Genomic DNA, 15,755 nt, shown 5'->3' on the forward strand with positions numbered 1-15,755 from the left:
TGTTTATGTCAGTGACACTGAGTGTTCTAAACACAGAGGAGCCATCTACAGTAGCATGTGGTAGGAGGAAAACATTAATGAGTGCAGACAGCGAAGAATATAAAGAAATGGCTGGGTGGTGGTCTTTGCTTTCCAAGACTTCCAAAGTGAAATTACCACCTCCACCTCTGGAAATGTAATTGAGATTCAAGATTCAAGAAGGTTTATTTTTCACTCTCTCGTACGAGTATGTGTAGTGAAATGTGGTGTGACATGGTCCTCAGACTGTGCTATATCAAGCGAAACAAGATTTAAGAAACAAATTATAATATTCCACCTGCCTGTGGAAATGTGAACATGAAAACATACTATACAAACAATCCACACTACACACTACAAACCAGTATTTGTGTGTGTTTGCATACTTGTTATAAAGTACTTGTTATTGTTAAGTAGTTGTAATTAGGTACTAGTTATTGGCATTGTATAAAGGTCACCAGGGCAGTGGGCCCGGCCCCTTGAGAGGATACAGGAGGATAGGTGGGCACTAGGGACATTTGGGCAGCTTGATGTAAAATTGGCTATTTTGTCCAAAATGTAAACAAATATTTATATTTGAAAAATGGTAAGTAATGTAAAGTATACATGCACGGTACACCCCCCCCCCCCCCCCCCCCCCAACAAAGTTGAATATTTTCTCATGACTTTTCAATATTCCCACAATGATAAAACAAGATTGATACTCCCCCCCCCCCCCCCCGTCCATGTAATTATTTCCTGTGCTAGGTTAAATTCATTGTATTTACTCCAGGGGCCGCTGTAGGGAAAAACAATAGGGGAAAACTGTGCATGATGATGATGATGCTGGACGACAAGGAGCGTTGCCATGTTCGCTTATTATAAGCGACTCTGGGCTTATTTTTCTGTAAAGTCTCTTGTAAATATTGGTAGTTGTGGGTTGTGTTTTTTTGGGCTTGTTTCTAAAGTGTAGTTGCTTATTTGGGCTTGCTTCACTTTTTTTTTTTTTTTTAACCAGTGGTTCTCAAATATTTTCATAAATGTTTTGTGCCAGGGAGCATTTGTGTTGTTGTAATGTAGACAGTATATATTTGTGTATCATTAATGTTTCGATGAATTGAGTAAAAAGGAAAGGACCCCTATGGAAACAACAAGCCATAGGCTTTCTTGGGTTTAAAATCCTCTTAGCAGACCTTGTATTGAACTGTACTTTCCTCCTGTGCTTTTTTGCAAACTGCTAATAAAATATTCAATCAATCAATGTTTGAATGAATCAAATATTCCATATTTTATTTCAAGATTTCTTGAAAATAGCAGATCTCACAAGCTCTAAACGCGTGTGAGCTTGTATATCGGCTATTTTCAAATAGGTTGGAAATATAATACCTAGGTTGAAAGTGCAGATGTGTCGCTTCTTTTGGGCTTGTTTTCATAGACCTGGTTGATTATTTCTCTCACAAGATCTGGCAACACTATTGATGATGCTGCTACTCGGACGACAAGTTGAAAGGTTATTGTGTGTAGTCACCGCTAAAAAAAAGCTAACAGGACCAACAACGCTCACACACAGGGACAGGTTCGGTTCGGTGTGTTTAGCAATTTATTTAACTGAAACAAATTCTAGCTCTAAAATGGCCAAGAAACGGAGAGAAAAACGAGAGGCAGAATGCCTGCTGTCTCCACCGCACGAAGAGGCGAAGGCGAATCCCGACGACGAGCCACAAGAACAACTGAAAGGTAAATTAACGACGGGAGCTAACGGTTAGCCGTTTGGGAAGGTAATCTTTCATATAATATGGCCAGATTTCTATACTATGTCTTACGACGGCGTCACGGCTGAAAATAGCCGATCTATGTGAGCTTCTAGATCGGCAAATTTCAGCTATAAACATACACTAAAGTACGAGGTTTACTACTAGCCGCGTCTGTGACACTGGCTCCCCCCCAAATCTCTGTCTCGATCGGCACTCAGCTGACCACGCGCTTCCGTGTAACATTCATCTGCACAGTGCACTCGGACTCTCTAAAAGTAAAAACAGTTGTCATCACAGGCAGCGGTATAGCGTTTTCCACCCTTTCTCACGGTAACAGGACCGATGGGCACCAAAAACCATCTGGGCGCTAGGTACATGTGGGCAGTGCCCAGGACGAGTGGGCACTTTTAGGGGTGTAGATAACTGGGTACCTGGACGAGTGGGCACCTGAATTAGGATTCTTGTCTACAAGTTTTTTGTTTTGTTTTTTACTGTACTGTACATAGCATGCTGCTTTGTTGTTCGTAAGTGATATTGAACCCACTGTTCTTTAAACCCCCAAACAACACAACAACTAGGTCAAAAGTACAATGTAAGAGTGTATTTGCCAAAATAGAAGTACTGTTTAACAATAGAACAAATTGGGAAAATTGTAAAATACCAAAAAGAATTAAGGATACCAAAAAATAGAACAGTACACTATAAAATGATGGGGGGGTGGAGATACATAGTAGCCTACTGTAAAAAACAAAACAAAAAAATCTATCATTTTATTGTGTCCTGTTTAGCTATGTTTTCTCTATCCTAACATTGATCATTTGACCACTTTTTGGTATCTTTAATTCTTGTTGGGATTTTACCATTTTCCCAATTTGTTCTGTTTTTAACAGTACTTCTATTTTGGCAAATACACTCTTATATTGTACTTTGAAACTCTGTTATAATGTACTTTGGACATAAGTACTATTTTTTTTTTTACAAATAAACTCTTATATTGTACTTTTGACCTCGTTGTTGTGTTTGGGGGTTTAAAGTGTGGTATATCCAGGACTTAAAGTAGCTATTAAACACGAAAATATTAATACTTGGTTATTTTGTTATTTTGTTATAACACATATAATTTAACTAGGGTTAAGTTACTAATTTTCCACTAAAATCTCACTGCCGGCCAAGAGGGGGTGAGTTTGCCTAACAAGGGACTGGTCAGTTCTCACATTTACATTGAAAGGTGCCCCAACACCTGGAGAAGCTTCAGAGGCTGAAACACTTTGATAAGGAACACAGATGGTGGTCACTGTAAATAGCATAAAACATGTATCCTTCTCTAAAGCAGTTGTTGGAAGTCATAAAAATAGGTTTGTAAAGGAACGTAAATAACTGACTGTGAAAAACCACAGGGCACCAGGCTTAAGCATTTTGGCTAATGTAAATGAGTAATCATCTGTTTGCAATTTTCTCTAAGTAGATTCAAGAGAAACATGACTTCTAAATACTAAATAATCTCCTTTGGTTTACCCTTCAAAAGTATTTATAGGAATTAGGTGAATAAAGCTTTGGTGATAAATAGTCATGGAAATGTAATTGGATATCATGCATAAAGTCTATTTTCATTGTAATCATTTTTATTCTGTTTTATTTTATTATTCTGGGTTAACATAACATATTTCTATGCTGTCTGGACATTTCTTGAAGTACATGAATTTTGGAGTAATGATTGAATCATGAGTTTCTATTTTTAAAGTTATACCTTTGCATAATAACTGATGTAAAGATATTGTTTTAAAGTCTTGTGCTAATTCATTTCTTTGAAAAGCCAGCTGATGAGAGGTGGAGTTACAGTAGACTGAAGATGCAATTTACCTGGAAGTTATTGGCCTGTGAGAAAGTAAAGGCGTGTCTAAGCCCATTGTTAAAGAAATAGAGGTATATCCTATTGCTCTGTATAAAAGGTGTGTTTGGTGTAATGTAAGTCACGCTATTCTTATTTGAGTACGGAATGGTTTTTGCCTCTATGACAATAAACAAATTGTTATAAACCCACTTTTGCAACTGGAGCTTTGTTCATCATTTTAATACTCAGGAGATAATACCTGTTTTCGTTGGATAAACTTTGACCATTTACCACAAAAGAACAGTGGGTTAAATATCACTTACCAGTGTAAGTTAAAAAACACTTGTGGACAAGAATCCTAATTCAGGCGCCCACTCGACCAGGTGCCCACATGGTCCTAGTGCCCAGTTATCCCGATGCCCACCTCTCCAGGTGGCCAGTTATCTCCACCCCTAAGTGCCCTCTCGTCCAGGTGCCCACATGTCCCTAGTGCCCAGATGGTTTTGAAAAAGTTAGAGAAGCAGTGAGCTAGAGCGACAGACTAGGGAGGTCACAGCAGATCATGGGGCTAAGGTTTACGTGATCTCTGTGTTAGGGTTATTATGAGCTGGGAGTCGGGGCTTAAAACCTCCAGGTGGATTGACGTTAGACACTAATTACTGTCTGGCATACAGGTCGAGTAAACATCCAAAAGCTGAATGCCGAAAATGTAAAGGAAAGCCCACCACAGTCACATCAAAAAAGAATTGTAGAACTGCTTGGTTGACCTTACATTACCCTGACCTAGCTCTGTTATACATTACCTACCTAGTTATATTTATGGTTGCTAACGTGTGTGTGTGTGTGTGTGTGTGTGTGTGTGTGTGTGTGTGTGTGTGTGTGTGTGTGTGTGTGTGTGTGTGTGTGTGTGTGTGTGTGTGTGTGTGTGTGTGTGTGTGTGTGTGTGTGTGTGTGTGTGTGTGTGTGTGTGTGTGTGTGTGTGTGTGTGTGTGTGTGTGTGTGTGTGTGTGAGTGAGAGGCACAGCAGCTGTTTTTCTTTTTCTTTTGCTTACGAAGCCATTGCAACCCAAAAGTATTGATTTCTCTTTGGCATGATTTCGATAGTGTATTCATAGGACTCATGAGAAGACTAGCATGAAGATGTATTATTAGTTGTTTACAGTGTGAAGCTCTATTATTAGTTAGTACTGTATGTGCATTTGAATTGTAATGATATTACATGTGCAAACACACATAGATATGTGTGAAACTATATAAATTGATCTCTTGTGTATATGGCCTGCCCTGCACCTAATCCCTCTCCACATGTCTCCTCTCTTGGGGAAGTCCCTGCAGACATTTCTAAATAGTGATGCAAAAGTCACAGCACATTACACAAGACACTAACTGGCTGCTTGCTACTATAGTTCTACTGTCTCTGCCTTAGTTAACCCTTTAAGACCGGGAAAGCATCTGTCATTTTAGAATTTAACCACTTTAACCATTATCTTATACTGTACTTTGGCTATTCAAAAAAGCAGATATACAAGCTCATAGCGCGGCACCGTGTGCTTGTAGATCATTTGTAACAAAAAAATGTGCTTCTGGGGATTCTATGTATAATGTACAAAATGATATGTATTTTGCCTTGGACCCCCATCTCAATGTTGTTCCAGGGACCCCCAGAAGCAAAGATTTGAGTTAAAAATGTTAGCTTTAAAACATATATATACTCAAAGATTTGCACAAATTTTCACGATCTTTCAAAAATAGCCAAAGTATAAAATAATGGTTAAAGTGGTTACACAGATGCGTTCCCGGTCTTAATGGGTTAACCAAATTAACCCTGGCGTCCCTATTTTGGGTCTTTACAGATGAAACAGCAGATTTACAAACGCATCATAATGCATTGTGAGCTTGTAGATCGGCTATTTTCGAAATACTTTGGAACAGTTTTGTGTTCAAAGCCACACTATGTGTGTAAGGGGCGGGCGGTCCTCAGGTGAAACAATCGATAAATAGGGAATCCTCTCTTATGTGTTTGACGTTCCTACCTGTGTGACACAGAGCTTGAATGCCAGGATGAGCCTCATTGTCTCCCCTATACAGTACATAGTAATACAGTCAAGCCCCTAGCAGTGACCCCCCCCCCTGAGTATACATTTATGGAAGGATGTTTTTCATTGCTTAAAAATTTAACTATAATTTTGTTGGACATAATATGCTATATAGTTGTTAAAAAGTTACATAGTGTTACATAGTGTTTAAATGTAAGTGTTTAAATTATAGGCAGTCCACTCTAGGCCTGACACAATTATTACATAATAGCCTGATTGCAATTATTTGAGATCATCGCAGTTATTTTTGCGTGATAGTCAACAATCGTTTCCTATCACACAATAGTAAAAATGATTAAATACGGCCTACTTTGGCCATAATACATTATTTATTTTCATTATTGTTACCAATGTTTGTCAGTAATTTCTTGGTACATACGTAAGTTATATCATATCTTCCCTGTGCATTTTTTGTTTAACAAAGCCTAAATGGCATGGTTGCAATGTTCAATGCCACAAAAAAAAACGTGCACACTGTTGGGCTCCATTTCAGACACATATTATTGCAAGTGCCTAGTGATGTTTTAGAGCTTGCACTCTTCATCAGACTGACAACCATCTAAAATGACACAGACGCTGTCTCGGATTGAAGTTGTTAAATCGTTAATCACAATTATTATTCTTACACTCCAGATAGTTACAGTAAATAAATGACCTATGTTCTCCCCACAGGAACGCAGAATAATGTAGCGGGTTCAACACGCCAGTCTCTCCTCCTTCTGCTGGCTATCTTTACCTGCTCTGCCTCAGTTATGTATCTGGTTTACAGGAACTTCCCAGAGCTAAATGAGTAAGTTACTTTCTGGATCCTTTATTTTTTTGCAATGCTTAAAGTTGTACAATGCAAATTCACAACTAACGATTTTTAGCAACCTCTGCTGGTCACTACCGTCACTGCATACAATTTCCCTAGTCCTCGATTACCCAGAATTCCATTCGTTTTCACCGGAAGCCGGAAGCGTTTCAAAAAGCGATCTTTTAATTGTTTTATACTATCTACGGATCGTTTCTCTTAGCCAGTGGAGCATTAGTTACCATGAGCTGTGCTTTCTTTTTCTGTTCTTTTTCGATCTTCTAATCCTACATTCTCTTAAAATCAGCGTGAGTTTCCTTTTTGTTATTAGCGCGATAGTTCCTGGCCAAACAGGAAACCGTTGCGGTAGTTCCTGGCCAAACAGGAAACCAGTGCATTTCCACCTCCGTTTTCCGGCCAGATGACGTCATTTCCCCGGGAAAGTCCCCCCAGTCCACGTTCAATATAAAATATATAAATAAAAGGCTTCCGGGGTGAAATTCATGGAGAGGGTGTTGTGAAACTTTTGCCACTCACAAAAGATATACAATTTAACTTTAGTTTTGTTGAAAACGTTACCTAGTATGCCTTTAACAACAACAAAGCCCTAGGCTTTTAGGTGACAAGAAGGTCAGTTGGCTCTCATGCATTGAAGGAGGCATGAGCTCGGCCCTGACCTCCCTACGCTGTCGGGTACTCGTGTAGCGCTGGTGTAGCGCCCAGGATCACTTAGGAAATTGGCGCCGGGTGAAAAAAAAAACGGTTGCAAAAATCGCAGGATAAAAATTTAAAGTTAAAAAGGCCTAGGCCTAGGCCTTCAGGAATGTTTATTGGTTATGAAAAAACCTGACCCGCGCATCACTACTTCAAGGGGTGTGTTATTGATAGAAAATAACTCATTTTTGGGGTGAACTACTCCTTTTAATGTTTGATGCAGCATCAGCAGGTGTTTCAAGTTTTTTTTTTTTTCACTTTTGAGACAATGATTTCTAAATTTAACACCTAATCTGCCAGAATTATTTCAGATTTTTTGCTGTAGACTGCCAGAGATTTTTCATTGAAAGAAAAAGTACTCAGGAGCCGAGATACAGAATTTTTCAGTTTTAAGTTAACAAGGAAGTGGATAGGAGTTTAAATCTTCGATAAATCATATCTCCTTGGTCTTTGGGTCTAACGCAGAACGCAGATCTGCGTCTTTGGCAGCCAGGCGAGAAATTAATTAGAACGCAGATATGCGTCTTTGGCAGCCAATGTGTTAATATGCAAGATATTATATTATTTAACGCTCATGGTAATGACACTGAAATGTTTAAGGGCACGGCCCCACCACTGCCAATGCTTTGTCAATGCAAATGCGTGGATTCTTGGAAAAAATACGCAAGACCATGAATCCACGCATTTGCATTGACAAAGCATTGGCAGATTTCGCCCCACAGATAAAATAAAAGTGCGGTGGGGCCGTGCCCTTAGTTTGTTTTTTTGCAAAACAATTGAAAAGATTTTACTGTTGGCTCTGAAAATAAAACTGAGAACAAAAGAATTGATCACAGATTATTTTATTTTTCAGTGATGAAATGGAGAAGATTAAGATCCCCAGAGACATGGACGATGCCAAAGCACTGGGAACAGTCCTATCCAAATACAAAGACACTTACTACACCCAAGTGCTGATCGCCTACTTCACAACATATATATTGTATCCTTTAAACAAAGCAAATATAAGGACCATTGGACAGAGTAATAGCCAAGTTATCCTAGTTTATTAAACTGTATTCTTTGCTTTAGCAATGTTTTCCCCTTGGTAATCTAAGCTTCCTCAGCAGCCTGAAGGCTAGGCTGCTGAAGGCCCTATAATAAAGTAGAGATGAACTAAATGTGTCGCATTATGCCACTGTTCTAGTCTCCAAGCTGTTCCAAAACCCTTGAGCATATTGACTGGTAATTGGCCAAATGTAATTGTAAATTAACGTCATACACAAATAAAGTAAGTTGTTAAAAATGGAAAAAATAAACAATAATAATAATAATAATGTTGGATTTCCTTTTGACTTGTTTTAGTACCTTGAAAAGTTTCAGACAAAATCTTACAGATAAATGCCTTTAGTACACAAAAGTGAGTGGAGTTCATAATATTAGCATGATTATTAACATGATTATTTTTATATACTTTATATTTTGTTGATATGCATCATTTTATGCTGCACAAGACCAAGTGCAGCTGATCAAATCACAGCCAAGAGTTAGTGAGTTAACCACTTAAATGCTCTAGACTTCGTAAACTGGACCTGAGTTGGCTCTGTACTTGGACAGCTTTTTTCCATCTACACCTATTATTATTATTATTATTATTATTATTATTTATTTTTTCATCTACACCAAATCTCTTAGCCAAAAATAGCCGATCTTGTGTGCTTCCCCCCCAGAATATACTGTAGATGCTGTGGTTCAAGTGGTTGAGCTGACCTTTTACCTCATTGCTGGCAGCTAGAAAATCTAATATATTATTAGAAACATCTCAAATCTATATATTATTAGGAAAATTTCACCCTTGAATTATTATTTTCATTCATTAGTTAGCCAGTGGGTATATATTAGTTCCGTAGAGACGGTGCAAAAAGCATGAACACTCTGGAGAATGCTGTTTTGATCATATTCTACAGATTATTATGTGCTGATGTTTTACCTTAACCTTTCCATATCAGCCTTCAGACATTTGCAATTCCTGGATCTATCTTCCTCAGCATCCTGTCAGGATATCTCTATCCTTTCCCTCTAGCTCTTTTCTTAGTCTGCCTGGTGAGTATGGACAGTAGAGAAAATATGTGAAACATTATTATCACTATAATTTTAGTTATAAAGCATACTCTTTCTGATCCAGTTGTGTTATTTGTGTATAGTGTAGAATTGTGATCAGCTATGGCTCATAACACAAATAATTTGTAATATAAATGTAGCCCAAGTTCACATAGAAAGAAAAGCAGCGATGACTTTCACATACATACATACATTACGTCAATATATCCTTTGTCTAGCACAAGCTATATCTGCCAGAAGTCATTAGCCAGGTTCCAATACAAAAATGTCTGCCTCCTCCGTCCAGCATGGTGGTGTTATAGTGAAATTGGTGACCACCTTCTGGACATCACATAGCTGGACATCACATAGCGCCAATCAGAGTTAAACCTAGTGGTCACCCCTGCAAAGTAATAAAACGTGCGGACCCAGTCGGGTGCTCCAGTAATTTATTTGAGTGCCCAGGTATTTTTCTTTCTTATTCAAGTTGTCCCTGTTGAGCACAGAGCCCTTCTACCTTTAATAGTCAGGGGATATTTAAAAAATCTTGGAATAAATTCCTTACCAAAAAAAATCTTCACCAATGTGTTTGTAAAGGTGTCTAGTAACACATCTCACAAAGACTGAAATGCAGTCCCCCTAGGATAATTTTTGACAGCTCCTTAAAGTTGGGGTACCCACCATAACCTTGGTTTTAAAAAATCTAAATTTAATTCTGTTTTAAGTAGCATGTGAGGTGTCAAACTAGGGTGTTTTTATGATTCTGAATCCATTGCAAGCATTTGTTTTGCACCAAAACCACTCCTTGGGCTAAAAACGGCCCAATCTCAATGGGCTTTTTACACAAAAAGTATACCTGGAAAAGGATGGCTATGGCCGTTTTTAGCCCAAGGAGTGGTTTTGGTGCAACAAAAAAGTATGTTGTCCTTCAGTCAGTCATTGTGTGTTGTTTTGTTAGTGCTCTGGACTGGGTGCGTCCTTCTGCTATCTGCTGTCATACCTGGTGGGGAGACCTGTGGTCTACAAATACCTCACAGAGAGAGCACACAAATGGTCTCAGCAGGTAAAACCTTTGATAGAAAATGAAAATTGAAAGTACTGGAACAATTGCTGCAATCTTAAGATATCATTGTCATAATTTCCTCTCCTGACTATAATATGATATTCTAGATATTGCTGTAGATTAATTACACCATCATTGCCTCTCCTCCTTTCAAATGTTATTCAATTAATTAATTACTTTTTTTTAATAGGTTGAGAAGCATAGAGGCCATCTAATCAATTACATAATCTTCCTGAGAATCACACCTTTTCTCCCCAACTGGTTCATCAACATCACCTCGCCTGTGATCGGTGTGCCTCTGGGGGTCTTCTTCCTTGGAACCTTCTTTGGTAAGTCCAGTATTTGGACTCAGTCATTTTCTATGATTTCATCTTTGTGTGAGTATTGTTTGTACTGTATCATTACATCACTGTGTTCCTATTGGCTGTTTGCAGGAGTTGCTCCACCATCCTTTGTGGCAATCAACGCAGGTACAACACTTTACAAACTGACCACCGCTGGGGAGGCAGTGTCCTGGAACTCGCTGCTCGTGTTGGGCGTACTAGCTGTGCTCTCCATACTGCCTGTCTGTTTCCAGAGAAAACTGCAGCAGAAATTAGAGTAGAATCATCAGACCGCTGAGCACCTCATCTGTCCGGCTGATCCCTCCTCCCCTGTCCTTGGCTCAGGAACAGTACATGCAGCTGTCACTCAAATTGCTTTGTCTTGCCTTATTATCACAAACAGCTGCTGGTGATACAGCAGACAGAATCTGTGACCACTGGCAAATTGAGCACTGCTGCATCCAAAATGTATGTGGTCAGATCCTCGTGACTTGTGTCACCAAGTACAGTATAAGCTGGCCCCTCCTTGCTTGTTTTTGGTTTTTATATTTATATAGTATTGTGGCACATCTTGTAAATAGAAGAAAATATATCTAAAATTATAAATTAAACAGGCACTGTTTATAGAGTTTGATATTGGTTGTCACAGTGATAAATATGCTGCCAGTTGCATTTTTCAAGTAGCACATTATTTTACTTTTTCTCTATTGCCTGCATTTGATTGGGAATCACATATTTCACCTTGTGGTTAGAAATGTCACCTGACCTGTAGTGTCAAAAAAGTGTTAAAATCAGATTGTCTGCCACAATTGATTTAGCAGCAATATACAGTATCAAAACATTTATCTTAGATTAAACCATTTATTTACCCAATTATTATTGATATTTATTTTACCATGCTTGTGTTCAGTTTTAACCTTTTTCTGGTGTGTCTCATAAAAGCAATAACTCAAAAGTAGTAGGTTGAAAGTGGATTTAGGTTGTTTTTAGTTTGATGCTCGTGCCTGTCTTGGCAAATTTATACAGTGGCTTAATTGTGATGGGGAAAACTATCATAACTAAACTTGATGTTTAACATCTGCACACCTGAACCGTTGCCTGTTAATAAGGTGACCCTATCACGCTCCTCTTCTGTGGGACTGGCAGGCAGGTCCTTCCTCGGAAGGGGATTGTGCTGCTCCAGATATTGAGCACTCTGATTTGGCTCAACCATTTGTAAACCAGATTGGGGGTCCACAACCTGTGGACTGCGGACCACTGAAGGTCTATGGCCCATTGTCTAGTGGTCCGCGATGCCCGTCTGCATCAAAAGGGGCGTTTTATTTTACTTGATATATAATATAGGCGACCATTATGTATCTGTTGGACAGCCACTCTCAGGTTGATCTCTCGCTGCTATCTCTCACTACGGCTTTGTTGCAGTTGTGGCACTTAAGTAAACAACAGACGGTAGTTAACAACCCATTTCAACGCATTGTGCAAGACTCGCCAACCCCCCTAGTCTGTCCAGCATCTCAACAAGGTGCTTCATGTTAATATTAACATGCAAGGCCACAACAAACTTGTTCAAGATACTATGACAACATTCGTGCCTTTCAGGCATATCAGAGATGCAATTATCCCAACCCAGCACATATCCCCTCTGTGCAGTATGTTTATATCCCGAAAAGTTATTTAATAATTTCCAAGTCTTAACTGATGATGAACATGTTAATTAATTGTGAGCCGTGCAGTTGGTCTGTTGCAGGTGTGGCCAGTTCCACAATTTTTAGATGCGTAAAACTAAAATAATAAGAATATAGAATAAACAAAGGGAGAACTCATAATATCAAATATGATTTTCGCCATGGGCTACGAGACAAAGAAGTAATGCATTTTAATTGGTTATTTTAATCGTCGTCCGTCCACCCACCCCCTGTCATAACATTGTGTCTACATGAAAGCGGTACATGAAAGGTTGGAGACCCCTGAACTAGATGTGTGAAATGTGAAAAGTGACTGTTTCCTCAGTAAATCAACTCAGGAAAGGGATAAGACACAAACGTGAATCACTAATGTTCAAATTGTTTATTTTATGAAAACAAGCCTTTCCCGATGCTAAATCCAGGAAATCTAGATGGGGCAGTGATAAGCCAAACGGAAAAAACAAAACAAATTTACTGCTAACCTGCTGGTATGCTTGCTTATCTAGTTGTATTTGTGGTGTGACTGCATGTCTGTTTTGTTCATCCCTCTCCAGCCCATGCTATTGTATACTATGCCAGTATGAAAGAGCAAGTGAACAACTCCATGTAGTGGATCACCCACCAGTGTCCTTTATAAGACTGCCAACTGATTGTGAGGTATACAAAAGCCTCATCCTGCTCTTACAACTACCTTCATACTCAATAACGTTATTTTTAAGAGAGATATTGTGTGAATTGGAGTCTAACCAGTGCTAACTATATAGCATTATTGTGATGAATGACTTTGGCTTGGGTTCTTAAAGCTACAATCTGGGGTTTATTTGAATGAATAGCATGTTTTAACCAATACGTAGGGTAATTTTAATGCAATATAACTAGTACATCTGCAATGGTTGGAAGTGGTCTGCCTACTCTTCCAGTGAGAAATTGCAACCCCGACGTCGGTATGACATAGCCTGGTAAACCCTCCCTCCGGAAATATCATTTGTAAATGGAAATGAGATTTTCCGGAGGGAGGGGCTTTACCAGGCTAGGTTACTTAGGTTACAACCTACTGGTTGGTAATTATTTGAAGCAGACCGGATTGGACACCAGAAAACTGACGTATTCTAGCTTTAACGTTGATTGATTTTGTCCCATATGAAAAAAGCCTACTGAATTTTCTTTAATTAATCATTTTTTATTTATTTTTATTTCATGTTCAAGGTTAACTTATTGCTACTGATCAATAGACATGTAATGTAAAAAAGGTTGATGCAGTGAATGTCACACACGGACAAGTCTTATTGAATTCTGATAATTGTACTCACTAATGGATTTCCAGCTGTTTTGTTTTGTCTTGACTCTTGAAGATCCTGCATATTTATTTGTCTGTGTAAGACATTTTCTGTTTCTGTCTTACTGTATTGTCAATGTCAATTTTAACATCTTAATTCAGGAACAGAGTCACTGTGTCCTATTCTGTGACTTCACAAACTACATTCATTTATCCCAAGTTTTCAGTCATTTTGTGAAGTCCATTTTCTTGGCTGTTGCTTTTTTAGGGGTTGTTCTGGGTTAACATGCATGCACATACACACTGCATATTAATTTGATGTAAAACAGCTTTTTCTAACCCAAGGATTTCTACTTTTCTGCCCCAAAAAAGGCACGTTTACCATTTCCATTTCCCCAAAAATGTAGACTTGTTTTCGGGGGCGAAGGATGATGCAACAGTTTATGGTGATACATGCAAGACTGATAATTACTGTTCATGCTGCTTGTATTTCTCAATGTTTGAATGGGAGCTAGAAAGATTACTTATTAATACAGCTTCCAAGAATGTTTATCATTCACAAAATCTGCTAAGGCATGAAAGACGAGTGTCCCCCCCCCCCCCCCCCTAAACATATCAAAAGAGTAAATGTTTAATGTTGGTCCTCTTGTGGGATTTTCATTATAATCTCAAATTTAGCATTGTTTTTTTCAGCCTGAATGAAAAGATTTGTATTACTACAGGGCTCTGTCAAGTCAACTGTTATGTTATCTGATGTGTGTGTGAAAACACAGTATTAAGTTGTACAGAATAGTGATGTACTGCAGTATGACCTGTGTTTACAAAAACAGTTTAATGTACATTTCTGAACTATGTACTGAAATTTGCTTTATTTTTTATATTTATTAAATCATTAAACATAACATCTTACATAATACAGCTGTCAATCTATTTATCTTCAAATGCTTTGCTCGAAGTATAGGGAACTGCAATCGATTAGATGGCTAATAAATCTAATTTTACCTGTCTGGAGGAATAGTGTTTCTCTCTGAAATTTTCAGCAAAGAGATTTGGTGTAGTGGGAAATAGGTGCAGACCAAGAGCCCTGGGGACCACCCAGGTCAACTATACAGTATATAGGCCTGTAGGGTTAAATTGGTAAATGAGTCATATCAATGTTAATGTTTTGGTGCATCTGATTGAATCTTTCCACTAAATTTAGCTAAATGTTTACAAATCTGTAAGGCAAGGGTCTTCAACATGGGTTCCGTGACACTTAGGGTTTAGGGGGTCCTCAGAGCTAGACCAAATGAACTTTGTACTGGTTTTGTAGAAATTAATTCCACAAGTGTGAGTGGGACAATAGATGAGCCAGGGGGGCTAGCCCTTTTTGCAGTGGTGGAAAAAGTACTTAAATTTTTTACTTAAGTAAAAGTATCAATACTGCAATGTAGAAATACTATGTTACAAGTAAAAATATGGAATTCAAAATGTACTTGAACAAAATACAAAATATTGGCATCAAAATATACTTAGAGTACCAAAAGTAAAAGTACTCATTAGGCAGAATGTCCCGTTTCACAAGTTTTCAAATGTATAAAATTTATAAAAAATAGCTGCTCTACAAGCTCACAATGCATCGCGACACACTGTGAGCTTGTAGCTCAGCTATTTCAAATGGCCGAAATGTATATAGGGCTGAAGTGTTTAATGTATGTAAATCTGCAAAGTAACTAACTAAAGTTGTCAAATAATTGTAGTTGAGTAAAAGTATAGTATTTGCCTCTGAGATTTAGTGGAGTAAAAGTAAGCCTACTGAAAATTGGAAATACTCCAGTAAACAAAAAATACCTAAAAACTGTACTTAAGTACAGTGTAGCGGACCCGCATGGGGGGGGTTTCCACATGCACTTATTTTGAAGGGCTTCCTGTCCAAAGTCATGTCTCGAAAACTTTTATTTTGAGATGTTTCCTGCTCACAGGGACACACACTGATTACTTGGAATTAAGTTCACCTGTGTTGCTGACAAATAAGGCTGCTGATAGCTAGCCTGGTATCCAGCCTGCAGCAGTAGAATTAAACTGACTCAGTGGTAGAGGAGTGAGAACGGCATCACTATGGGACCAGTATACAAAATGTTTGTTTAAAGGACCTGGAAGGATGG

General features: G+C 38.5%; 1 protein-coding gene across 1 annotated transcript; it reads left to right on the forward strand.

Annotated features, from left to right (window-relative positions):
* The first annotated feature begins 1,501 nt into the window (after window positions 1-1,501).
* Window positions 1,502-14,525, forward strand: tmem41b (transmembrane protein 41B). The gene is made up of 7 exons (XM_080435457.1): window positions 1,502-1,734; window positions 6,351-6,468; window positions 8,039-8,167; window positions 9,174-9,267; window positions 10,223-10,327; window positions 10,518-10,656; window positions 10,762-14,525. The coding sequence occupies exons 1-7, from the start codon at window positions 1,629-1,631 to the stop codon at window positions 10,929-10,931; spliced, it is 861 nt and encodes a 286-aa protein (XP_080291583.1). The 5' UTR covers window positions 1,502-1,628; the 3' UTR covers window positions 10,932-14,525.
* Window positions 14,526-15,755: the final 1,230 nt, after the last annotated feature.

The sequence above is a fragment of the Gymnoscopelus braueri genome, assembly GCF_963280865.1.
Source record: "Gymnoscopelus braueri genome assembly, chromosome: 1".
NCBI classification, from domain to species: domain Eukaryota; kingdom Metazoa; phylum Chordata; class Actinopteri; order Myctophiformes; family Myctophidae; genus Gymnoscopelus; species Gymnoscopelus braueri.